This window comes from Musa acuminata, chromosome BXJ1-1, assembly GCF_036884655.1.
Source record: "Musa acuminata AAA Group cultivar baxijiao chromosome BXJ1-1, Cavendish_Baxijiao_AAA, whole genome shotgun sequence".
Lineage (NCBI taxonomy): Eukaryota > Viridiplantae > Streptophyta > Magnoliopsida > Zingiberales > Musaceae > Musa > Musa acuminata.
In genome coordinates, this window is record NC_088327.1 from 6,351,495 (window position 1) to 6,379,141 (window position 27,647).

Genomic DNA, 27,647 nt, shown 5'->3' on the forward strand with positions numbered 1-27,647 from the left:
AAAGGAAATTATAATTTCTATTTAAAATTTTACATCTAAAATATTATAATAAATCGTAAAATTTATTTTACACTCCCAATAGAAACCCAAAATGTGAGATTTCTTTCATGAATTCTTACAAAAACACTTGTGTGTTGGGGTTTATTGGGTACACGTGCATCACGTTGCGAAGTGATGATGCGCCGTGATTCCCGTACGCGAGGCATCAAAGGGGTTTCGCGAATCTTAACGCATGACCCCGCACGACCTGACCGTTGCGCCAGTTGCCACCTCCTCGGCCTCCTCACCGCCCCACCCAAAATCTCTCCGCTTTATCTCAGACCGCGAAGCCTCCTCCTCCCCTCCTGAATGTTCCATCTTGACGCTCCTGCTGTTCCCTTCGCCATCGGCTCGATGGGATCCCACTCCGCCGCCGATGAGGCTATCCTCCTCCACGGCGACATCCACCTGTCCGTGCTCGCGGCACGCCGCCTCCCCAACATGGACATGCTCTCCGAGTACCTCCGCCGCTGCTTTGCCCCATGCAGCCCTGTCCTCCCTAGTAGCGACTCCGACCCCACCCCCGACCACGGCCGCCGCGGCCACCGCAAGAAGATCGCCACCGCCGACCCCTGCGTCACCGCCCGGTGCCACCGTCGCCCGCACCCGCGTTATCCACAACTCCCAGAACCCCATCTGGAACGAGCGCTTCAAGATCCCCGTCGCCCACAGCGCCGCGGCCCTCGTTCTCCACGTCAAGGACAACGACGTCTTCGGCTCCCAGCTCATCGGCACCGTCTCCATTCCCGTTGCCCGCGTCGCCTCCGGCGAGGTGATCGACGAATGGTTCCCGGTGATCGCGCCCAGTGGGAGGACGCCGAAGCCCGATACCGCCCTCCGCGTGTCCCTCCAGTACACGCCCGTGGAGGAGAGCGTGGAGCACAGGCATGGGATCGCCGGGGATCCCGACAAGCGCGGGGTGAGCGATGCCTACTTCCCCGTCCGGAAGGGGTGCTTGGTGACGCTCTACCAGGACGCACATGTCAGGGATGGCGAGCTCCCAGAGATTAGGCTCGAGGAAGGAGCCATCTTTGAGCATAACAAGTGCTGGGAGGACATCTGCCATGCCATTCTCGAGGCGCATCACTTGATTTATATCACCGGTTGGTCTATATATCACAAGGTGAAGCTGGTGAGAGAGCCGACGAGGCCGCTGCCGACTGCGGGGCAGCTGACGTTGGGGGAGCTGCTCAAGTACAAGTCCCAGGAGGGGGTTCGGGTGTGCATGTTGGTTTGGGACGACAAGACTTCTCACCATAATTTCTTCATCAAGACGGTAAGAGGACTCCAATCTTCAGTTCTGCATAGATTACTTCCTGGCAGCATAGTTGTTTCCAGTGTCATTCATGATGTTCAATCTTTGACTTTGTCAGCACAATCCAATCTGACTGGACACATATTTTCCCAATTCTTGGGTATTGATCATTTGATCTTATAGCGTTCGATTGAGTAATACTTTTCAGATTTCTTGAGTACATCTTCCACTGGGAGATGTACCACTCTTTACAGATGTGTTTTGTTCCACAACAGTGAGTATTAGATTCATTATGTGCTTGTGGCAATTCAAGGAAATTAGTACAGGCTAATTTGCTTGTGATTTACGAAATATATCATGATCAGGGAGTCTTGACTGGCATTTTAGTGAACTTAATTGATATACTTTAGTTGGATATCTGACCTTTCTCTGGCAGGAAGGAGTAATGCAAACTCACGATGAAGAAACTCAGGAAGTTTTTCAAGCATTCCTCTGTCATTTGTGTTCTAGCACCTCGTTATGCGAGCAGTAAGCTTAGCTTTGTCAAGCAGCAGGCATGTTTTACACCATAATATTTCCCATCTGTTGTGATTCTTATATCAACTAATCAAGATTTCCCTTGAATTACAAAGATGTTTGAAGGACCAATCAATGATGTTCTCCTTTGGTAGTGAAATTAAAAGTAAATGGTTTTTTGTATATTAAACTCTGAAGTCTTTGGAAGTTGCATATGAATTCATCAATTTGTTATTTTCACAAATTGATTAGGACAAAATAATCTACTATGTTTAAACAATTGGTGCCAATTAGCTTACCATGTACACTGTACAAATATACAGCTTGTTGTTTTATCTGATCTGCACAGGTCCATTGAGTAAAGAAAATAAAATTGTATAGTTACCTTGCGTTTCCTCTTTATCAGGTAGTTGGAACTCTCTTTGCGCACCACCAGAAATGTGTACTTGTTGACACACAGGCATCTGGGAATAATAGAAAAATAACTGCTTTCATAGGAGATCTGGATCTTTGTGATGGCCGCTATGATACACCGGAGCATAGACTTTTTCGTGAACTTGACAGTGTCTTTTTGAATGATTTTCATAACCCTACATTTGCTGTGAGTATATTTTTCTACCTATTGGTCTTCAAGTGTCAGTTACACCAACTTTCTCTTCCTGAATCATTTATGAAGTGCTTGGTCAGCTTATTGTCATCACTCATCATAGTGTAGTTTCCTTATGTCCATATTTAAGTTAATGTAGTCAGTGATAGACACTAGACAGTACACACACTGATAAAATCTTGCTGTGCACATTCCTATATCTTCTGGTAAGCCTTGTTTTCAAACAATGATCCATTATCTTATAATTGTCATGCTTAATAAGTAATCAAAGTTTTATCAAAGATCTAATGAACCTGAGACGTTTAATCATCACTGCAGAAGGAATTTATTATAACAGCAATATTAGAGATTTTATAATCAAAGCCAAGTATTGTGAAGGTTTACCTCTACCTCTCTATTTCTCTGTCCAAGTGGCTTTATCATTGCACATTTACAGCAGAGCTGTAGCAAACTTATGATTTTCATTTAATATCTCCTAATAATCAACAAAGTATATGATCATGAAGTCTTCTATGAATACTAATCTTTTCTCTGCTATATCTTCACACATATGGTATTTTCTCGAAAAGAAATAAATCATTAGTTGTACAGACTCAGATTGTTGGATGCATACATGTACAGGAAAGAAACAGGTATAGAGTACCTGTCTATTAACCGTTAAAATCGAAAAAATGTTGACAAAAATGAACAGACTTCCAAATATTTTGGCATCTACAATTCTCAGGATGATGCATGTGCTATTTTCTTTTTTTATGATTTGTGATCATAGTTGATAGATTAATTTACATCAACATAGACAGATCAATATTGCAATGGTAAAAAGAAAATTCTAATTTTCATGATTAGAGCAAGTCAGTCATGTTTGCTTAATTCATACTAACTATGATTTTGACAGTCTGCTTGCATGAGCCCTAAACATACATGTTTGCTTATTGAACATCTACTAGCTTTGATATTATATTGGTTTATGTTATCTTTTTCTTTTGTATTAAGGTGATCCACAGTTAGAAACTAAAGGACCAAGACAACCATGGCATGATTTACACTGCAAAATTGAAGGTCCAGCTGCTTATGATGTTCTGGAGAATTTTGAACAGCGCTGGCGTTAGGCAACAAAATGGCAAGAATTTGGGCTACGTTTTAAAAAAAAGGTATCCCACTGGCACGTTGATGCTTTAATAAAGCTTGAACGGATTTCATGGATAATTAGTCCTTCACCTACTGTTCCAAATGATGATCCAAGTTTATGGGTTGCAAGTGAAGATGCTGAACCTTGGCATGTTCAGGTTGTATAACATACAATTACTAGTAATAAGAAATTTTATTATATTGTTAGTGACTGAATGTTAAGTTTACAGATTTTTCGATCTATAGACTCTGGATCAGTAAAAGGATTTCCGAAGAACCCTCAAGAAGCCTTACGAAAGGTTAGTCTCTTGTCATGGAGTATGTCTACTTTATACTAGTACAACTTCTATTACAACTTATCAAGTCTATTATTTTCTATTTTGATGATGCCAATTTATACAAACCTATTTGACTCATACTTCAGTTTTAAATAAAATTGTATAGCTTCATCATATCCATTATTTTTTCAATAAAAGCTAGTTAGTTGGTTCATTTCAATCTGGATCTTATAGGCTAATCTACGATCAACTGTTGCAGAACCTTGTCTGTCAAAAGAATCTGATCATCGATAAGAGCATCCACACAGCATATGTGAGGGCAATCAGATCTGCACAACATTTCATATATATTGAGAATCAGTATTTTCTGGGGTCTTCTTATGCTTGGCCATTTTATAAAAATTCAGGTTCGCTTAAGTCCATTTTACTAGTATGTTATTTTTAACATGTAATAAAACCACACCGTAATCTTTAAGTTGCCAGTTTTCTGAAAACTCGACCCTTGGAGCACCCTCCTACATGTAAGAAAATCGCATCTCCCAACATCACAAACATGTCTATCACTTTAGTTTGCTTGCAGCATTCCTAACAATGATGCTGAGTGAAGTAACCAATGCTTCTACAAAGATGCACTCAACTATTGATCACATGATTTTTTTTCTTAATTAGTTTTCTAGATGCTTATATCATCAATATTTGGCTTTATTTATATTAACTATGTCTTTTCTGATGTGAATTAAATTCGAAAAATGTAGTTTTATGTCTGGTCTTCATAATCTGGCAAAGATTTATGAGCACTTTGCTAGACTATGAGCACTTTGCTAGATTTGGTTAAATAAAAGTATAGCTGCAGACTTATGCTAAATGATGCATAAGAGTCATCCTTTCTTTGAAGAATTATTGTTAGTTGCTGAGACTCTTTTTACTAAAAGCTTCCTTGACATCAACAGGTGCTGATAATCTGATACCTATGGAATTAGCATTAAAAATTGCTGGCAAAATTAAATCCAAAGAGCGGTTTTCTGTATACGTGGTTATACCTATGTGGCCTGAAGGAGTCCCTACTACTTCCAGTGTGCAAGAAATCCTCTTCTGGCAGGTATCATCTCATTTATATAGAACATCAAATTGTTTGTTTTTTCGTGAATGGCAAATGATTGATAAACATTTTATTGAGCTTCTCTTAAACAAAAAAGATGTTACTTTTTTTCCTTTTGCAAAATCAATTTAGTTAAATTAATTATATTATTGTAGTATTCTATTTAATTGATTTATGTATAGGGATGTTGAGCAGTTAGAATACAACATGGGCAAGTGTTGCTGAGATGAGGGTGTTGAGATTGATGTTTGGGATTGTTAGAGGACATAATAAGAAATGTTTATGTTTGTGAATTTGATACAGCTTCAACAGAAGACAAATGAGGAAAATTTGTTTATGATGTGATGAACATGTCCAAGGGAGACATTTGGTTAGATGAGATGAGTTGATAACAACTGATCGTGCGAGAGAAGTAGAGGGAGACTTAAGAACTTACCAAAAACATTTACTATTCAACTTAGGGATAAGTGTCTTGCAGCATTCTTACTACAAATAATCACACCAACCAAGTGACAGCATAGTTTTTGGATTCTTTGAGTTGATCTTGCCTTCATTTTGTTACTTTATGGGCTTTCTTAATCTCTATCTCAATGCTACTTAAATTACATTGTTTTGTCCTTGCAGGGTCAGACTATACAGATGATGTATGAAACCATTGCAAAGGAGCTTAAAGCTGTGAACTTCGAAGATTCACATCCGCAAGATTATCTTAATTTCTACTGTCTTGGAAACCGTGAAGAATTGTCCAAGGATGAGTTGCAATCAAATGGTCACTCTTCAGAAAGAAGTCCAGTGGTACTATATTCATAAGCATCCAGGAACTTGACTATGTTATTTTTTTGTTCAAGTATATCAAGTCTCAAAAGCTTTCTTGTAGTACTTGGTAATCTCATAGACCTAGACTGCTTTCTCTAGGTTGATACGGCTTCTCATAGCTAATAATTTTGTCAGACTCAAAGCTCTTCTGTGTGTGCAGCAAACAAGCAAAGGTAAATTAGATCTACTTCGCAGTGCAAATAAATTCATTGCAAGATTAAATAACTTGTGTTGCAATCATAACCGACCAAAGATTCTGAGACATTTTTAGAGGTGAAGGAACTTATAGGCAATCAATTTCTTTTCTTGTCTTTATAATTTGCTGTAATCATACTAGAGAGTTCATATGTGGAGAACTATTTCACTCCCACATTGGTTTTATACATGCAAAAGCGGTTTCATCAGAGTCACACAAGCTAGATAAAATAAGAAATTAAGAACTATATCAAAATTGGTAAACATTCATGAGTATATGGTTAATATCCATGAATATTTGCTGGTTAAAATGTCAGCTGTTTTCTTTGTGAACAATATGTTTCTTACTATTAAGATGGTTATCATTATCTTCTCATCATTCAGCCAATTCCAAATCATCTTTCCTTCATTTTCTTTTCTTTATTGATACATGTTCTCTTCTTCTCTGATTATTAGAACAGCATTTGTGCTTCTTTTTTAATATAGAAACAGATTCTGAGGCCTTTCGAAAAGATATAGTTGTTAACTTATTGTATTATGGTTCACAATAATTACTTACAGTTGCCATCTAAATTTTACCCAGGTCCTCGCACAAAGGTCTCGGCGATTCATGATATATGTTCATGCAAAAGGGACGGTTGTAGATGATGAATACGTTATAATGGGATCTTCTAACATCAATCAAAGATCTCTGGCTGGTTCAAGAGATACCGAAATCGCCATGGGTGCATACCAACCTCATCAAACATGGGCTGAGAAAGAAAGGCACCCACATGGTCAGGTTGGTGACATCATATTCTTGGTTCTTTTCCTTTCTGTGTCATCTCAAATTTAACATGGGCATTTATTGATATAAATATCTATTTGGAACATGTCTATTTTTAAAAGATCTTATTAGCATTTATTAATCTTCTCAAGTTGTTTTCTGGTCATTGATTAGAATGCTTTTTTCTTTGTTATATAATCAATTCAGTTTCCTGTTATTGGATCAGCTAGTGTGAGAGCAATCTAGGAAATAGTTAATTGCAAGCTTAGAAGAGATGTGGACTGGGTGCAACAATTACTCCCTAGTTAATCTGCTACACTAAGAAAAGCTACACAAGCTTAGATGGACAATTTTAGAGATAAAAAGTGCTACTGAATACTTGAAATTATGTTAGAACTTTGAAATATCGCAACAGAAAAAGTATCGTAAAATGATTGGTGCAGACAGAACTGCCCTGAGTAATGATGTCGATTGAAGTGATATCATGATATCAATGCTTGACATGATTTTTAATGGAAGGAATGCAAAGTTTCATGTTCTCCAGTTGTGTCATGGCTGAAGACACAAAATTACGATATCAATTAAATAAGGTTGTTTTATAGATGCAACCGATCTTTTTTTTTTTTGTCTTGAAAGATTGACTACACTTCCCACTTCATATTTCGTTCACTCCCAGGGCAAAGCTTAGACTTGAGGAGATCATCAATGAAGAGTAGGTTTCGAGATGCTAGTATTTCTAAATAGGTCGGAGAAGCGGCTGAGTGATGACCTATTTAAATGCTTGAGCAATAATATGACAATAAGTTGTAGGTTGTTAATGTTGTAAGCCATATCCAATTTGGCACTAGGACACCGAGGAGTTGCACAAGGCTTCCTGAGTATATGAATCTGTTAGGATCCTTTTTCTGAGCTTTTGAATAATATTTATTGAGTCTGTTTAGTCCAATTGTTTATTGAGTCGGTTTGGTTCAGTTAGAATCAAGTAGAGGTTTATTTAATATTTATTTATTATTAGAGTTCAAGTCCTGATGGACTCTGGGTTGAACTCTATAAATAGGGATGTAACCGTTTCTTTTTAGAAATCTATGAAAAATATTATTCTGTCTTTGGACAAACCCTAGGAGATCGATCCCCTCGAAGCGATCAAGGAGGCTGATCCCCTCGAAGCGATCAAGGAGGCCGATCCCCTCGAAGCGATCATTATCATCCTCATTTCTCCTCTTTCTTCGATGATAAGACTTTAGAATCTTATCATTTGGTATCAGAGCCTACGATAAGACTTTAGGGTCTTATCAGAATCTCATCTCCATCAAAATTAGGAAAGCCTTCAAGGAGATCATAGTTGAAAAGTAGGTCTCAAGATCTAGTGTTTCTAACTAGGTGGGAGAAGCAGCTGAGTGCAATAATATATGACAGTATGTTATATTTAACACTATGATAATTGTTGTACAAGGCTTCCTGCATATATGAATGCCATCTCCATCAAAATTAGGAAAAGGAATTGTGTTCAAGTAGATCGTCGACGAAGGTTAGATTTCAAGATTCTGACCAGATGGGAGAAGCAGCTGAGTGCATTACCTGTTCTAACTGTTTGAGTAGGTTGTCAATGTAGTAAGCATTTGTGCTCTATCTAGATAAAATTTTGATACCCAAGTTAGCGTTAGGATATTGGAATTGTCATCTCCATCACAATTAGGCAAAGTAAATGTCTAAGTCCTGTTATGAAATTTCATTATCTTGTATCCTGACTGCATTTTGATGCTCTGCTGCAGATATATGGATACAGGATGTCTCTCTGGGCAGAGCAGCTGGGATCGGTAGACGAACGATTCGAGCAGCCCGACAGCTTGGAGTGCGTAAGACTCGTGAACAAGATTGCCGACGATAACTGGTGCAGGTACGCCGCTAAGGAGGTGAGTTCACTGACCGGCCACCTTCTCAAGTACCCAATCAAGGTAGAAGCTGATGGCAAAGTAGGAGCTCTGCCCGACCAACAGTGTTTCCCCGACGTCGGAGGTAAGATCTTAGGAGCCCCCACAAGTCTTCCTGACACACTAACCATGTAGCAGTATATCCTCAGATCAAATGCAGTCGCAACAAAAGTAGAACAAAGATTTGTCATTTTAGTCATGCTAGATAACTTTGACATGTTCATTTGCATGGAGTTCTAAAATCTTATTCTGATGCAAAGATAAGCACTCATTCTTCATGGATCATCAATTTCTTTTTCATCAGAAGATAGCTTCATACAACAGAATTATTATTGATAATAAATGTCAAGACAAATATACAGATGAGTAGTGAGCAAAACACTACTCGAATTCTTCTTGCATTTGACACAGAAGAGAAGAGGAGAGGCGAGGAAAGGAGAGGCGGCGGTGGCAGACTAGGCATCAGTTGACTGTGACTTTTCCGACCATTCCTGCTCCCTGGTGCGGCGAGCAGTAGAAGGTGTAGGTGCCCTTCTCGTTCAAGGTCACCGAGTAGGTCTCCCCGGGGGCGTTGAGTAGGTCCTCCTCGCTCATGGAGATGGCCGCGGCGTCGACGCCCTTGGGGATCTCGTCCTCGTCGAAGATGACGTTGTGGGGGAAGGCCTGGTTGTTCTTGAACACGATCGCCTCCCCGGCGGCCACGCTGAACTCGCCTGGCACGAAGGCCAGCGACCCGTCGTTGCCCCCCAGCAGCACCTCGAGGGCCAGCGCGTTGCCCGTCGCGAGCAGCGCGCTGGCGGCCGCGGCCGCGGCCACGGCCGCCACTTTCACCTCCTTGAGGGAGGCCCTCGCGGACACGCCGGCCACCTTCGCCCTGGGGCCCGCCACGGCAACGATGGCGCCGGACCTTGCGGCGGTTGCCTTGAGACCGGTGAAGGAGGGGATGGTGACTGCTGTGGTGGTCATGCTGGCCATTGCTCACGCTGTTACCGTCTTCTTCAACCGAGGTTGCAGTGGAAGGCTACATATATCTATTGAGAGAGAAAAAGAAAGTAGATGATGAGATCATGTCTGAGCCAATCGAGAGAGAGAGTGGGGGCGGTGGGCGCTGCAATGGGTGGCGGAGAGAGGAGGGGTAATCGTAACGGGCTGCTTCTATAGGCTGAAACGAGATGTGATAAGGTGATGGTATTTGCCGACATGGCATGGATGTAGGCGAACGAGTGGTAGTTAACTGGAGTTAACCGACGGTGGAGATCGTACTAATCAAGAACAAAGGTCATGATCGTTACTTTCGTAAATATCCATGGGCAAATACCTTAAAAAAAATCTCTTATTTTCTTTTTTATTTTTTTCCCTAATCAGCCTTCCATTTCTACCATTTCTATTTATTCAAGCGCAACTCTTATTTTCCAAGAGATGAAATTGCCTCTCGCCTTGCCCTATCGGTCATCGCACTCGCCCCATCGCCTCTACCCCTAGTGTCCCTTGCCACCTCTATTGCAAGGCCACCTTACCTTTGTTGATCATTGTATCCACTCCTCGTCATCCTCGTTCATGCACTCTTGCCCTTGTTTCTCATGCACGTACGATAAGAGATGAAAAAAACTTTTATCTTGTGACAGGAGTGTTAGATGGAGGTGACGAGGCATTACTCATCTTCATGGTAAAGCTCTAAACACAGAGGATAATATGCCTTATCGATGACCGTCGAGAGGAGGAGGAGGAGGACCACCAGGTGTAGAGCAACATAGAAGGTGACTAGTGCTCGATGATCATCACGGTGCACAAACAAGGTGGATGGAGGATATGACGATGAAGGCAATGGTGCATGAATGAGATGAGGTCGACGATTGGCGAGAGCGATAAAAAAAAAAGGAGAAGAGAGACGAGAGTGACGAGACCTCATGACGAGGTAGAGGTGGTAGGCAGCAACAAGGGGTGGCGACGACAAATGATAGTGAGAGGCGAGTGTGACGACGACAATCCTCATGCGATTTTCTGTTGTCACCATTTGTCATTCCAATGTAAAATTATTACAATTACCATTGAGGAGAGATTTAATCTTAACTTTCTAATGATAATTATTTTTAGTTTTGTTGAAATATGATGGATGGTTCCTTTCAAACTAATAATGATATCTTAGGTATAGACTATTAATTTTTTTAAGATAACATATTATTTTTATCTGATCTCCATATTTTGTGATTAGATTTCTTAATATAGAATGTATAAGCTTGGAAGTAATCTAAAATAGGTTGGATTAGAATCAAATAACTCATCCAAAACAAGTATTTCAGAAAAAAAATGAAGTCAATGTTGTGAACTATATTTTCAAATCAACATGACAACTGTGAAATTAATATGCACAACTGATATTTTAAGCATGATTAAGTCATGAAACCTTACAAAACATCATGAAAATTTGGATTATTTTCATACATCAAGAAGGCCCAAAGGACAAAACAAAAAGGGGAATGTTGGATTTGAACTTTATGATGGCAAATACCAACTTCAGTTGATTCAAAATATTGATGAATCATCAAGGATGTACGATACCAAGACTTTAATAGATCATCCAAGTTCTTAGATTTCGAATCCCATCTTCACTATCTAAAAAATATTATCTCTATCGATTACTATTTCATTGTCAGTATCAAAATGATACTACCAAATCTCAATACATCAACATGATAAAGACAGAGACTGTGCTTAATTTCTTTGTTAATTAGAGTTTCATTGACTTTTCCCTTGGAAATTATCTTCAACAATATATAATTACAAGTCTAGATTTTCTATTCCTTTGTGTGCGAGCATCATTTTCCTCTATTATAAGTCATTGACAAGTCAAATTATCATTAGATCTGAGAACTTCATCCAGTCCTGTGTTTATAAAAATTAATTAAAAATAATTTTATAAATGCTTGAGTTTGGATTGAATTAACAAGCAATATATATATATATATTTTAAAAATCTTATAATGTTTATATTTATTTATTATAAAATAATAAGAACGTTTTTTTTATAAAATATTTTTATTTTAGATATTTTCTAAACAATTACCCCCATTTTAGTTTTCTCAAATCATATCGTTAATTTAAAATACCTAAATTGCCCTGCATCCTCTACCCCTCTTCCATCGTGCCTCCTCTACCGCCATCGTTGGCCTCCTCTATCGCCATCGTTGGCTGTCCCGTCAGACCCACTATTGCCTCCTCCTCCTTGCACCATCGCCTTGTGCCACTTCCACCTTCTCCCCTATATCTTGCACTGCCTCCCCTCTCCTCCCCTATGTCCAATTGGAGCCACCATCCAGAGCCCTCGCATGAGGAAGGAGGGGGCGCAACAGTGCTGCCAGCTTTCTGTTCTGATGTCGCCATTTGTCCCGTTGGACTTATTGCCATCTGCTTGAACCTCCTCCTTCTTCATGCGAGAGTTATAGACGTTTACGTTAGGATCCTTTTATTTTCTGAGCTTTGAATAATGTTTTATTGAGTTTATCGTAAGAGTCGGATAGAGGTTTATTTGATATTTATTTATTTATTAGAAGTCCAAGTCTTGATGGACTCAGGGGTGGAATTCTATAAATATGGATGTATCTGTTTCTTTTCATCTATCTATGAAATATTATTTTAGTCTTTTGGCAAATCCTAAGAGATTGATCCCCTCGAAGTGATCAAGGAGGCCGATCCGTTCGAAATGATCATCCCTTTTCTTTATCTTCTTTTATGATAAAACCCTATAATTTTATCAAATGACTTCGGTGGAGCAGACGACCAACGACGACTGTCATGCCCTCTCCTTCCTCATGCGAGGGCTACATGCGACAATTTTAGCGAGGCAAAAGAGAGGGGAGACAGTGCAGGGCGATGACAGAGGCAACACAGGGAGAAGGAGGCGATGGTGGGTTCGACGAGATAATCGATGACAATGACGATGGAAGAGGGATAATTTGGGTAGTCTATTAATTATGGGTATGAGTTGAAAAAATTTAAAATGGGATAACTGTTTAAAAAATCAAAATAAAGATATTTTTTTAAGAAAATTGCTCAAATAATAATAATAAATGTGGATATCTAACTGATATATTCTCATAATAGTTAATAGCCTTACAATTTAATCCCCTGCCGCCGCTTTCACAGTCGCTACTCCCCTTCTGCTTCATATTATCTCGCCCGTTCTCTGTTGTCCTCTTCCGTTGCCTTCCCTTTCAATAGCCGATCCTTTATCCCTTCCTCCTCCTCTCCTGCTCGCCTCGTCTCACGTGAATCATGGCCGATGGCGACGCCCACCACACACCCCCCACCCCGACCCCTCCGACCCCTAAAAGACGGATATTTTTTTTTCTGCGAACAATAGCGCAATTAATGAGCCAAGATTCGACTTTTGACGTTCGACTCTGCGGATGGCGATGAAGGACACGGCCGAGAGCTGCAGCAGTCGCGCCGGGGTGGATTCGTCACGGACCCACCCCCGCCGCCAGCAGCAGCAGCAGCAGCAGCGCCACAAGTTGGAGGCGTACGCCGAGGTCCTTCGCCGCCTGAGGAAGGCCGGGCGGCCGGAGGTGCTGTCCCCGTCCTTCGAGGACGGGTTGCTCAACCACTTCAATCGTCTTCCGGAACGGTGGATGTTTCACGTCCCTTCTGCTGTTGCAAAATTTTCCCTTTTCGTTTTACCGGAACATGTTTGGCGCCACTTACTCGTTGACCTTTTGATCCTACGTTTTCATCGATTGGGGCCCTCAACCACGGTTCTTGAGTAGCCTTTCTTGGTAAAGTTTTGTTCTTGTGATACTCGTTGCACATATAGTTCACGCAGTGGTGGTGCTTGCCGGAATGTATTCCAGCTACTTGTCCCGATGATTTGCTTAGTTGAATTTATGATTCTTATTAGGTTCTAATGTTCTGTTGGTCCTGCGAGTAGTTTCATTATAGTTCTATGGAATTACCTGTCTAGGAATTGGCCATTTGTGGCTATGTGAATGTGCTAGTAAAGTCGTCAGAGCATTTTTATGGTTGATTTTGGTTGAACTTGTTGCCATGATTTCTTTTACCAAGCCAACTGCTGATATGTGACTTTTTCCTGTTGCAGTTATGCCTTGGATGTAAACGTGGAGAGGGCAGAAGATGTGCTGACACATAAAAAGTTGCTGGAACTGGCTCAAGAACCTGCCAACAGGCCTGTCTTTGCTGTGCGTTTGGTGCAGGTAAGAGTTTCAACAGCTCTTCCTTCGTTTGAACATCAGATTTTGATTATAAATTCAAAATCAATTTATAGGTTAGTTAGTGATTATATCACATCTCGTTCTGCTTATATGTCTAATGTTGTATGATTTCTCATGCATTTACTGTGTATCTTCTAGAAACTTCTGAAAACTTGTTCTTTTGGGTAGTCATTTGCATCTATTATTTGATTTTTGTTTGCATGGGTCATGGTAGAGTTTCTCCTTTTATTTAATTATTTGTTATTCTCTTGAGAACAGTTATATTAATTAAATGCCATAACCTAGTTATCTGGTTAAAAATATTAAATTATGACTGAGAGGGCGAGCCTAGGTGTCACTGTAAGGTTTTCTTTTCTTTGTGATCTAAGTGACCCAGGTTCGAGTCATAGGAATAACTTCGTTGCTCGCAAACGTAAATTTGACATAGATCAACCCTTCCAAAGTCTGCCATAGTAGATGTCTTCTGCAGTGGGCGACCCTTTTCTCTAATCATGTCTGGCTTGGAAAAATTAGCAAAATGCTACAGCTGAAAAAATTTTTATGATATATGTTATATCTAAAATAAAAATATGGTCTCCAACATAGCCTTGATTAGGTACATTATTGAATAAGCTTAACTTTAACTTTGGTTAACACTTCTGACCTGCCAAAATTTAAAATTGTTAAAATTAAGATGTGAACAACTTAGAAATTTGGAGCTCTTGACTACTTCAATTAGCATGGACAGAAACTAAATAGTTGAATTATGAAGCAGGAATTTCATGCAACTAGTTTTGCTGGTTTCCTTAACAAAATTGCTAAACTTTTATATTTAGACACCTATACATGTATATATGCACAAATATATCTTTACACAATTCACAAGCTTAACTTTAAGGCCTGATTTTTTGTTGGCTTTATCAATGCCCCTCTTACACATTTAGGTTGAAGTTCCCTTTTAAAAGTTAAAGCACATGCCTTATGCTGGTCGCCTGTATTTTCTCTCATATCTAAAGCAATATTTATGAAATTGTATTGTCATGATCTAACTTGATGGGATAATCGACTCATTAATTTTATTGAGCTGAACTACTGGTCCAAAATACTGAAGTCCAAGTTAATGATAGTAGACTCATCTAGCACTTTTTAAGTGCATTGAAAACTTCTCCTACTTTTGGGACTAAACTAGGACTTGACATTCTCGTCAATGAACAATATATCCCAAAATCAAATTCTAATGTAGTGCATGTGAGGCTTATTCCAATGCGGTGGTAGTCCAAAATTAAATCTTAAAATAGTGCATGTGAGGTCAAGCCCAATAGCAGCTCTATATCATGATGTGTCATCTAATGTCATTTATGAGTAGTTTTTTCCTACTCAAACCCCTCACTATGCATAATATTAGGTTGCCTTTGATGAGATAACTTACCCATTAAGTTTGTCAAATTCGAACCACCAGCTCAAAATACCTAGACCTAAGTTAATAGTGATAAATCCATCTAGCACTTATAATTCTATCTGAATCTTTTGTGCTTCCAATGTGGGACTGAACCGAGGTATTACATTTACTCCCTCCTCCATTATTAATTTTTGATATTTGCTAATGATCATTGTTTAGTATCCAGAGAACTAACAGTCCTATTGATTCAAGCATTTTACATTGTTGTAAGTCAGAAAATCTTACATTCGAAAAAAGGAGATGTTTATTATTAGCAAGATCATATGGCTTCATTGAGTTTATAATCTTGTTTTTGTTAACTGACGTTTTTCACCTTGCCTGGACCATGAACATAAACATTTTGGATTTCTTATGAATATTACCTTATAATAATAGGATTTGATGAATAATTACCTTTGACTAGATGTATCTAGTTTGTTTATCCTTTTCTATACTCTGTCATAGTCTATTTGTTGCTGTATATCTTAATCAATTGTTCTTTAGGTCCCTCCATTTCCTGAAGGAAAGCAAGTTGATTCTTCTGATTCTGATGCACCAAGAACAGGACATGCTCAGTCTGATTCAACTTGCTTTAGGCAAGGGTGCAGTTCTTTCTCTGTTTTCCTACTCAATAGAATGTCCTTCACTTGCTGCCTGACTTATGTATTCTTAGATATTCACTTTTTTTTCTTGTGCCTAATAATGTACACACAATACTATATTTAGTGTTCATCCTCCTCCGCTCTTTGGTTCATTGCCCAATCTCAAGGCTCTTGCTTCTGAAGGCAGCAGGCAACAGGTTCAAGATGGAGCTAGTGTTGCAAAAGCTATACAGCATCTCAGGTTTTTATTTACTTATTTTTTCATGTTGTTTCATGATTTTAAGTGTATAACAAAAGGCCTTGACTTCATTTTATGTATAAACTATAAACACAGTGAAATTTGTCCTGGCAGGTCCCATTAATATTTCTAGAGGTTTCAAAGATCTTGATTCCACTGGCTGTAGTATATCTTGATGCTTGATGACATATATTCCTGATGAAGTCACAGGAACCTATGTTCTTGTTTCTTTATAGTTTTCTGTTTGGGCATATTGATGCAAGTTAAGTTTGTTTGAGCATTGTTCTTATCACGAGTTGGATTTTTCAGTTCTGATGATCAGTAACTTTTAACTATATTCTTTGTTGGCCATCCCATTTGTCACAACCTTATTTGCAAATTAACAATAGCATTAACTTATCAAGAATTGATTAGTCATGCAAGTTTTTGGTGTCAGTTACTTTTGTAACTAATGTCCAACAACTCAGCTCTGGGCACTTTGTGTTTCAGTCTTCTAGTCTTATTACTAAGTTCTAGTAGGACTTCTCTTTCAAATTTTAGCCATGGACCCAAGATTTTGTGTCCCTGATATATGTTATTATCTCTGAAAGAATACAAGACTATGTGCATATCTTTCGATGCCATTTATCTCATATTTCTTTGCACTATAAAATACTAACTTATTTTGTTACAGGCCCATGCATGAAATCACCTTTTCCACACATGACAAGCCAAAGCTTCTAAGTTTGGTAAACTATCTACATCCCAGTTGGTCCTTAGTAGTAGTACATTGTTTTCATACTACATGTTTGCAATTTCAAGCTACTCCTGTGAACAATTAGTGAATGTCTTTTTGCTTGTTGCAGTAATTTTCCGATGATTTATCAATGTGATATTTTGTTCAAGGTTTGTATCTTTATGGCATAGAGCTTCGTCATTCATAAAAATGATATTCACTGGTTTCACTAGTGACTACAAGTATTTAATGCTACTCCAGTAGTTACCCTGGCAGCTTCCTGCATCACAATCGGTGGTTATAAGGGGCCAACATAAGTGTTTCAACAAGTCAAGTGGTACAACAGATAAGTCATAAACAGTATGGAAAAATATATAAGGTTCGGAAGAAAGCAGCATGGTTCAGTCAAGCCAGCATTGAGTGATTGTTCTGAGTGAAATAATCTCAGCATAAGTTCTGCCCAACCCCAATCCCAATTTCTGAAACTGTACAATGCAAGTCGGTGTACATGTCGGTATACTATTTGATATACCTGTATCATACTAGTCTGATGGCCTTTTGGAACTAGTATTGGACCGTTATTTAAATCCTTGGTGACAATCATCCATCCTTTTTGATGTCATCAAATTTGGTTCTCGCAATGATCAGCAGACTGAGAGATTTTGCTATGTAGTTCAATTGTCTTTTTGATGGAATGTGAGTGGATAGTTCTTCAAATCATGAAATAAGCTTGATGGTTTTGAGTCGATCATTGCCCTGTCTTTCAGAGGCTGTTTTAACTTTATAAAGCTGTTGTCAGGCAATGCATCTTTATCAGAGTCTAGCTTTGCATAAAATTCTGAATATATCTTAATTGGCTTTTCGGGGTGGAGTACAAGATCATCCTATTTCTTCTTCTGATGAACTAGACTTCAAAGCATATTTCATCTTTTTTTATATTATTTGTATCTTTTTTTTTTCTGTAAAGATATACTTGTGGTGAATTTGTTCTTCAGCAACACTTTTTTCCTTTTGTGTGTTTGTCGCTCTGGTTTTAACTATTCAGTTATAAGTTGTCACAATAAAAGAATTCTAACACTAACCAATGCCTTGTTATTTTAGTTTAATTGGCTGTTGACTTTCTCTGGTTACTTCCAATGATTTTTTAAATTAGGATAATTAATTAATATCTTTTGTAACCTATGAGTTGTGACTTTCGTGGAATCAGACGGATTGCTTCAGAACTTATAAGAACTTATTTATCTGGTTTTTCATTTTATGATGGAAGCCATATTTTGGCATACAATGTAATGTTCAAGTTGAATGTTCTGCAAACATACAACTTGAGAGAGTAACGCAGTACTTATAAAAAAATTTCAAGGCAATTGATTGGTATGCATACCAATCTATATTTAAGTTCTAAGAACATGTTTCTCAATTCAACTCTCAGATAGTTCCACTGTATATGTGCTGTACGATTGTAATCGGAATATATATCTTTGTTTGGATGAGTTTATAGCACTGAAAACTACATGCTTCACAATCCCTCTTAACAATTCTTCTTTCCACTGGTTTTTAGCTGCTATAGCATGGTACTATATTGAATAAATTAATCATAGATAAATGTTACCTAGTTCTTCAGTTTTGTTTGTAGGGTGAACCCGTGAAGTATATATTTTTTAAAACCTATTTATTTTTGTACTTACAGCTGACCTTTTTACTCGCGGAGCTTGGCCTAAACATTCACGAGGCACATGCATTTTCAACAAGTGATGGTTATTCGTTGGATGTGTTTGTTGTTGATGGTTGGCCTTATGAGGTACATCCTATACTATTTTGCTCATATAAACCTAATTGCACTGTTGTATTTATGTCATGTATCCTTCTTGAAGAATACTAACTTATTCTAAGAGTTTATGTACTTGCATAACTTACATTCTGATTTATATATTTTACTATTTGTATATCAGGATATACATGCACAATATTTGCAATCATTTACATGGTTATTAGTTGGTAGAAATAATGTCGGGCATGTGTGATGCATGTGAATTACTCTTTGATGCAGGTGTTACGTATTTGTTGTTTGTTCTGGAAAGGTGCATATTCTTAAGGATAGCTGAAGTTTTGAGGATGTAACTGAACCCTTACTGCTTGAGTTCTTGACCACACATGTATAGCCATACGTAGATATGACCTTGCACTATGATATTACAAATAGTCATAAATGTTGAAAATTCTATATAGCTGAAATATTGATATAGGTTGTGAATATGATGGGAACTATTAAGTGGTAGTTAATCCAATGAGCTAAGCTAAATTTTCCTGGTGTTAGTGAGGAGGGAACTGGTGACTCAAAAGCACTACTACTAAGTCTCACATTAGTAATCGATTTCTAGAATTTTCAAGTGTTTGGTAGGCTGCAATTCAAAATTAGTTTTTCTTTAAAATATTTTATTAAGGGCTCATACCAATATTTTGAATGAACATTTTGTGGTTAACTTTTTTTTTCTGAAACAAGTATATATTACGAGATTGGTATAAAAAAATGTTATTGACTAAAATCCTTAGATCTATATCTTAATATATTACTAGGGGTTTGACAAGTTAATAACTTTCAAGATGAGTCTAATTCATATCATTTATTATTGTTATTGCTTGATTGTGAAAGCAGTTCAAAATTTTCACTGTATTGTACAGTATTTTGTTGTTTTTTATTAGAATGTGATGTTAATCGACTTGTCATTATTCTAAGTTCATGTTGTAAGGCACTGTGTAATTGTTGTTTATTTTATTATTTATTCTTTTAATCGTCATAGATGAATGCTTAGTTACTGCTCTTTAATTTTGTAGGAAACCAAGCAGCTTAGGGATTCATTGCAGAAGGAAATTCACAAGATGGGGGTAAGCTTCTTTCTCTAGTTCTATTTTTCCCTTTGTTTTGAAACCTCATTGACCCCATTATTTGTGAAGTTATTTGTAACTATTGTTATAATGAGGTTGAATAGATCTTATATTTGTAACTATTGTTATCTATGAATGCATGATCAATACAATTGCCGAGGGAAACAATAGTGCACTGAACCTGAATATGTGGTTTAGTGGGTTGATTATTCTATATATCATAGTTTTTTATTTTCATGTAGCTTCTAATACATAGTCTTTTTTATATAATTCTCCAACTCCATGGGATTGTCTGGTTATGATGTCTCCTTTGTTAATATCTAAATTTGTTCGGCAACTTCCTTTGCAGAGACAAGCTTGGTCAAAGTCTCATCCATGGTCTCCACTAAATGAGAATGCACAGTGTGGATTCGACTCTCTGCCTAACCATGTACAAATACCAACAGATGGGACTGAAGTATGGGAGATTGATTTTCAACAGCTCAACTTTGGAAATAAAGTAGCATCTGGATCACATGGTGATCTGTATGTTTCAGTAGTTGACCAATTGAGGAATTGGGTTAAACTAATAAGATGTTTATCATGTAATTACTAGTGTTATCCTTTTCCAGTTATCATGGAACATACAATAGCCAGGACATAGCAATTAAAGTACTAAAGCCCGAGAGTGTAAATGTAGACATGCAGCAAGAATTTGCACAGGAAGTCTTCATCATGCGGTTAGTAAAGGATACTCAAATCTTTTAACTAATTATCATTCCTGCCATAAGAGCTAATTATGACCCCCATCTGTAATGGCCTGAGTGAATACATGTGCTACCAAAAATTGTACATATGTAGATGATTATCATGCTTTGTGTATGTGCTTTTTGTGTATATGCTTAGTTACACTTCCACACAAAGTGTACAACATATGTAGATGTCTTCTGCTATATTCGGCTGTGTTTTGTGATCACATGCTGTGTGTATGTGCTTTTTGTTGCGATGTATTTGGTATTTGGTAGTCACAATATAACAGCTTCCAAAATTTACTTGATTATTATGAAAATGCACTAAATACAAGTACAAGCATAGGCTTTCCAATGAGATGACAAAAATTTGATTAAGAATTTGGATGTTCTGTGCATACAATAACTTGTGTATCAAACTGAGTCTTCTGAATTATTACCTAGCTTCTATTAGTAGGATCCCCAAGCTCTGGTGCACCCCACCCCAGCCTCTACCCGAATTTGCTGGATTGGAAATCGGGATGACATCCAAATGGAATTGAAGTTATCCTTTTAAACAACTAATGGGGAATAACTATTTTGAAGAAAGGAAAATCATTAAATTGAGGAACCAGATAATTTGTTGGGTTGACCAATTGTGTGCATCAAACAACATTTAGATTTATGCATGAATTCAGTTCAAATGCAGTGCAATCCAAAATTATTTACAATCTTAGTTTTTGTTTTAATTTGGATTCTTAAGGTTTGCCTTTGCTTTTATCATGAAACAATGAGAGAAAATAATTCTTTTGTCCTTTTCCCAATGATGTTTTTCCCTGAACATTATTACTCCTACACTGAATCACATGTAACTTGGCTTCCTTGAGATTGTTAAAATTTTTTTTATCAATGTTTCCTTAACTTGTGATTGTCTCTCTTGCTGCTCCTGATTTTGCAGGAACATACACCACAGGAATGTGGTGCAGTTTATTGGTGCTTGTACTAGGCCTAACTTCTGTATTGTTACAGGTACTAAGATCTCGTCAAACTTGAGTATGTGTGGCTATGGACATGTATAGCTTCTATGAATTATTTCACCATTTATGTATTTCTTCTTTTTTCTTTTCAGAATTTATGTCAGGGGGAAGTGTGTATGACTTTCTTCATAAACAGAAAGGAGTCTTTGAGCTTCCAGCTTTGCTCCAAGTAGCAATTGATGTATCTAGGGGAATGAACTACTTGCACCAAAATAATATTGTCCATCGGGATCTAAAGACTGCCAATCTTCTGATGGATGAGAATGAGGCAAGTAATTTCAGCACATTTATACATTAATGTAACTTCTGGATTTCTTCTGTTTGTAGTCTTAATACCAAATGTGAGTTTATGGGCCCCATCTGTGTAGCTCTCTACCTTGGTTTAGCACATGTTTGTAAAATATGCCTAGGTGGAGAAGGGCCAGTGGACAGTCTCCTGAGTTATTTGGAGCAGTAACTCAAATATTTTGATGTCTTTTATGCTACGATCAGGTTGAGTAAAACATCCAGGCTTAACATTTAGCATATCATACAAATACTCTCCAGCAGATCAAGAACAATCTGGTTGTACGTTAACTTGGAAATTTATGTTTGTTTATGGGCAAGAAAAGTAGAATTCATGACATGGACACATGATTATTTTCTTAATAGAAACGTGAGATGATGGGTGATCTTTGGTCATATATTTTGCTGTAGGTCGGATTAGTTAGTTGTTCTGGTGAACGACTTCTTGCAGTAACTTTGTTTGAAGTTTTAGTGTATAAAATCAGCAATTTTGGGATCCATATCAATGAACTCCCTCAGTAGAATCCACATGACATATGTATTTGTTGGAGTTAACTACTTCAATTTTATAGTTAGTTTGTGTATCTAATTTATACATTTATGGTGCGCCACCTAGGTATGATATTGTAACATCCCATTAGTCCCACATCGGAAGTGGGTAATGTGTATGATTAGTTTATAGGGGCCTGATGAGTGTACTATATTAACTCCCGCTTAAGCATTTTGGTTTGTGGTTGAAGGACCAAAATGGAGTTATTGGCCAATTAGCTCATCAGACTCGGGTCGTGACATTTGGTATCAGAGCCGACCTAGCATTTGGGCAGGGTGAGAGGCTCGAGTAGGAAAGGACTACCCGTGGATGGAGTCAGAGAACTCATCATGGCGTGGCCACCACTGAGTTAATCCTCACATGCACTATGCTAGGGTTCGATTTGGGATATGTTGGACCTTGACGAGGACGTCAAGCTAATTGAGTTGGGGATAATGTAACATCCCATTAGTCCCACATCGGAAGTGGGCAATGTGTATGATTAGCTTATAGGGGCCTGATGAGTGTACTACGTTAACTCCTGCTTAAGCATTTTGGTCCGTGATTGAAGGACCAAAATGGAGTTATTGGCCAGTTAGCTCATCAGACTCGGGTCGTGACAGATATCAAGTATCTTAAATATAAAAATGTAACACCTACACCTTGCTATATTTACCTGTTAGGCCATCCTGCATATCTTCCTATAGTCCCATTTGACAACCAATCAGTTGCACAGGCACCTCAGTAGAGCTACTTCATTAATATGAATGGAGCATGGCACACCAAGTATATCCTGTTGCTTTCTGATGCATTAGCTGTAATATTCAATGCTATTGTTTGTATGTAAATAAATATTTTATCTATGTATATTATTGATCTAATGTGTTTCCCCTTATTTTTCAGCAAAACATAACTTAGTTTCCTTCATTTAGTTTAATGTCCATATCAACACTTAATGTACCTGTTATGTCTAGGTGATTGTTTTAGCTGTTTAAGTTACTGCTTTGCCATATCTCTCCTGATGTTTCAGCCCTTGTAACTTTGTATCAATCTAAAGCATTGCTTTACTTCTGTACCTTATTTTCTTAGAAGTAACTAATCAACTTATTCTTCTGGCAGGTTGTTAAGGTTGCAGATTTTGGTGTTGCACGTGTTAAAGCTGAGTCTGGAGTTATGACTGCTGAAACAGGAACATACCGCTGGATGGCTCCTGAGGTAATTTACTGTCCTCCAACATTTTTATTTACTTCTTGATGTCTTTTACCTCAAATACTCGGAGTGGACACCATGACTATCTGAAGATATTTAGAACATTAGCGACACTGTGCACCTATTAATCAACATATGTGCCAACAAATATATGCATTGACATTTAGGAGAATTGACATTGCAACTTTGTTCATTTTATATTCTGTTTAGATACATAACTATCACACCTAATTTTGTTAATTGATTTATTTTTCTCTTTCATGTCAAAAAAATTGAGTTATTCTACAAATCTGAAATGGTATTTTGCTAGGAAGCCTTGCATATATGTGGACACCTTTCTATTTTTGTTCAATTCATAAACATATAATAAAAAATTGTGATAGAAAATATGACTTATAATAATTGCATGCACAACATGAGAATATTGTGTAATAATTACAATATACAAAGGGCAATTCACCACATAGACTTTTGGTGAACCAGACTTCAACAAACAGAAACCGATAGAGTTTCCTTTTAACTTGTAACATGATAAGTATACACTGAGTATTTTTCTTTGCATATTAAGATGACTTCATTTTAACATTGCTAAAAAGGTGCCAATATGTTTCAAGATCAAGATTTAGGAGGGAGTGATCTCAAGCCAGATCGATCGATCTGGATTCGAATCAGCGAACTATGAAAACCAGAGTACAAGCATTGTATTGCCGCATGAAATAAATGTTATTATCCTAGATAGCGAACTCCAGAAGTTGAACGTATTACTAGCTGACTCTTTGATTGAAGTAGCATGGGGCAATTGGAATCCCACGTGAATCAACAATGACCACCTAACAATAGAGTACTGCAAGGGGAAGGTAAAAAGAACCCCTTATTTCAGAAGTGAAATAGAATATGCAATGTGAGTTCGCAAGCAATGAGAGGAGAATGGGATCTTCAACTGCATACTTCTTGTAGAATGAGCTGGCATTTCACAGCAATGATTTGTTTAAGGAACCCACCAGAGCAATTGCGAAAGCGAGTCTTCATTCTTCATGGTACCATCATTATTGCTTATGGACCTGAACTAGGTGACCTGTCCATGGCCATGATGAAACTTGGACAAGCTTGAGGCATCTAACCTAGACAACACCCCTAAACTACCTCTCAGTGATAAAGGTAGAGTGATGCGTAGACAGCCAAGAGATTTGCATCGAAGCAACTACCCTCAAAGGAGATAATATTAGCGGACCTACCCCCAACCTAGGGTAGGTAGGTGCGGAAGTAAAATTAATCCTTGTTCATACATGGGTTCCTCTTGTACGAAATGAACCACTTCAAATAGGTTCATTGCCCCACTAATTGAGTTCTCTTTGCTCTGAAGATGAACGAAACTGTATCATATGCTGAAGCTGTGGGATTGAAGTGTATTGATAGTGGATTTTTCCAACCTTCGGCGTAGCACTCACATAAGCCACATGAAGCACAAATGTCAGCTTGAGTAAAACACAGGTGAGAATCCAATTCCCAAAAAATCTATAACCACCCTTGCAAGCATGCGTAGTAGCTCACTGTTTGAGCACTATTGCATATGAATGAGGCTTAGAAATCTGCTAAAGCTGTGGGATTTACTAGCATCAGAATTATTATTACTTTTCTTTACAACGATGAAGGAAAATTCCTACACATGCAATTAAGCTATTGTAGATGTAAAATATGGAGACATACATGTGATGGAATTGTGTTTAGCTATTCATTTATCTTAATGCTGCATTTGTAACAGGATTAAGCATATTTATGTGGTTTATCTTGATTCCCTGAATAAAATACCTTGTCTTAGTTTTAGTTCTTGGACTGTTGGGTGGCTGTTCCTCAAACATTTTGTGGTTCCATAAATTTGAATTTTTGTATTTCATATCTCCAACATACCCACGAATTCCTTCCTTATTAACTCAAAATGTAGGTCATAGAACACAATCCCTATGATCACAAAGCTGATGTTTTTAGCTTCGGAATTGTACTGTGGGAGCTTCTTACAGCTAAGGTAACTTCAACATGTGTGGTATAAACTTTTATTTGTTCGCCTTGTCCAAATTTAAAATATTTATGAAGTTTATTGTGTATATTCTGTGTCTCTGTCCAGCTCCCATATGAAAACTTGACTCCACTCCAAGCAGCAGTTGGCGTGGTTCAAAAGGTATGCTCGTCTGCAATTTCACTTGCATGGCCAAAATAATGTATCTACGGTACTCATACATAAGAAGCATTGAATTCGTCATGTATCCTTTTTCTTTCACCACAAATATATTATTAACGTACTACAGAAAAAAAGGTATACTATTAAGGCATCATGCCACCACTGCCAACTTTTACGATTAAAGGTTTGGCTGTAATTTTGTGATATCAACCATGTGATTTGCTGTAGAAACAGTCCTCTCTTCGGTTGAAGCATTTATTATTAGACACTTGGTTGAAACCAAGGTTTAGGTGCCGAAACTGGCTGGTGGTTGGATCAATATGGTACCAGTCCAAATCAATGTACTGACTCAAGACTGATCAGTATCCTCCTAGATCAAAGAGAGAGGGAATTGAACAGTAAACTTTCCATCTGGTACAATTCAGTTTTGATCTATTTACCACCCTATAAATCCTGTATGGTAAACTTACCCGGAAGGTACAAACCATATGAGACCAAGCTAGATGAAATAATTTGATCTAGATTGACTGTTGCTGTAAGTACCGCCCTGCAGCGACCGGTATAAATGATACATTAAATCTTGGTTGAAACAATAAAAAAAAATCTCTTTGCTCTTCTCCTGAAGGGCATAAATTATGTATTCCTATGAAACACATACATGGGAGCACAATACTATCTGATACATATGCATTCCCTTATATGAGGAATCTTGGAAAGAGCAGGGTGCAATAGGACGACTGTATGATTAATCCATCTTATTAGGAATTGTACTTGTAACTTTCATTAGGTTTGAAGAAATAATCACATGAACTCCATAGCTTGTTTGAAAGTGCAAGTGCTAATTTTATGACAAAACTTCAAATATTTATAAAGAAATAAAAGCTTATTTAAGGAAAAAAAAAATAGAAAGTACCATTCACATAGGTGTATCTTTTTATTTTTACCAGAAAACAACAGTCATAACCCCTTTGTTCCCCTTTCACACGAAAGATTTTTCCTTCACCATATATCACTCAACAAACAGTTGCTCGCAAAATTCCAGATAAGGCTCTTTATGTGTTTCAGTCACTGTGGAGAATACAAGTGATGTGTTCAGAAGCGTTTCATTAGTAATTTCTAATCAAAACACTAAAATTAATTGCAAAGCTGCTTAGGCATTTTCTTAAAGGAAAAGTACCCTAAGAATTGCATCTTTATATCAGTACCAAACCTTCATGTATATATGTCCATCTATGAAATTATGATATATATAATCATATTTTTCGAAAACTAGTCATCACTGTATGTCATGTTTCTTTACATTGTTGCAGCAACAGGTAGCACATGTGGTTCCTTTTCTTTTTTTCTTTACAGGGCTTGAGACCTACCATCCCAAAGAATGCTCATCCAAAGCTTGCTGAGCTGATGGAGAACTGTTGGCAGCAAGATCCAACTGACAGGCCTGATTTCTCAGAAATACTACAGATACTACAACTTATTGCTAAAGAGGTTTACCATCAAACACTGAATCTGTGTGCCTAAATTTCCTACCTCAGCCTCAAAAAAGTTTTCGGTTAATCGGGTTTGAACTGTCGAACAGGTGGGAGATGAATCCGACGATTGGCTCATGGAATATCCATCAGGTTGGTTTCTCTCCATTCTTAGATCGTGGCCGCTAAATCTTTACCGCTGTCTATGAATTGATAAACAATGGCATCATTGATAGCGGTAGTAAATACACTAAAACTGTACAGTGTATAATTTGTATTGTATTCCTCTCTGTTTCTTAATTATAGAGGTGCAATTCTTTTTCTTAGACTTACCTGTATGTGTTTTGTTCTTTGTTAGTATGTGATGCATAGGACTGATACATATTTTGCCTCTGTTGTTGCATATTTAACCTTCTTTACCTTCACATCTCTCTGCTTGTTCTGAAGTATTGGTTTTCTTTTGGTGTTTATATCGAGTGTTAGCTATATATATATATATATATATATATATATATATATATATGA

General features: G+C 37.8%; 2 protein-coding genes and 1 pseudogene across 3 annotated transcripts; 2 read left to right on the forward strand and 1 right to left on the reverse strand.

The window, feature by feature from the left end:
• The first annotated feature begins 271 nt into the window (after positions 1-271).
• LOC135633428 (phospholipase D delta-like) lies at positions 272-8,915 on the forward strand (annotated as a pseudogene).
• A 27-nt stretch (positions 8,916-8,942) lies between these two features.
• On the reverse strand, positions 8,943-9,648 carry LOC135633385 (plastocyanin-like). Its single transcript, XM_065142809.1, has one exon. It carries the CDS (start codon positions 9,603-9,605, stop codon positions 9,093-9,095), a length of 513 nt encoding a protein of 170 aa, XP_064998881.1. The 5' UTR covers positions 9,606-9,648; the 3' UTR covers positions 8,943-9,092.
• A 3,192-nt stretch (positions 9,649-12,840) lies between these two features.
• Positions 12,841-27,448, forward strand: LOC135633478 (serine/threonine-protein kinase STY46-like). Of its 2 annotated transcripts, XM_065142995.1 has the most exons (16): positions 12,843-13,254; positions 13,723-13,837; positions 15,777-15,874; positions 15,999-16,115; positions 16,786-16,840; positions 18,515-18,625; positions 19,660-19,710; positions 20,060-20,235; positions 20,322-20,429; positions 21,376-21,446; positions 21,547-21,722; positions 23,388-23,483; positions 25,420-25,500; positions 25,600-25,653; positions 27,007-27,141; positions 27,233-27,448. In XM_065142995.1, the coding sequence occupies exons 1-16, from the start codon at positions 13,037-13,039 to the stop codon at positions 27,329-27,331; spliced, it is 1,761 nt and encodes a 586-aa protein (XP_064999067.1). In that variant the 5' UTR covers positions 12,843-13,036; the 3' UTR covers positions 27,332-27,448. The 2 variants fall into 2 exon arrangements, 1 of the variants encoding a protein (XP_064999067.1); XR_010495042.1 differs by lacking the exons at positions 27,007-27,141; positions 27,233-27,448 and adding an exon at positions 24,841-24,968 and having other exon boundaries at positions 12,841-13,254; positions 25,600-25,657.
• Positions 27,449-27,647: the final 199 nt, after the last annotated feature.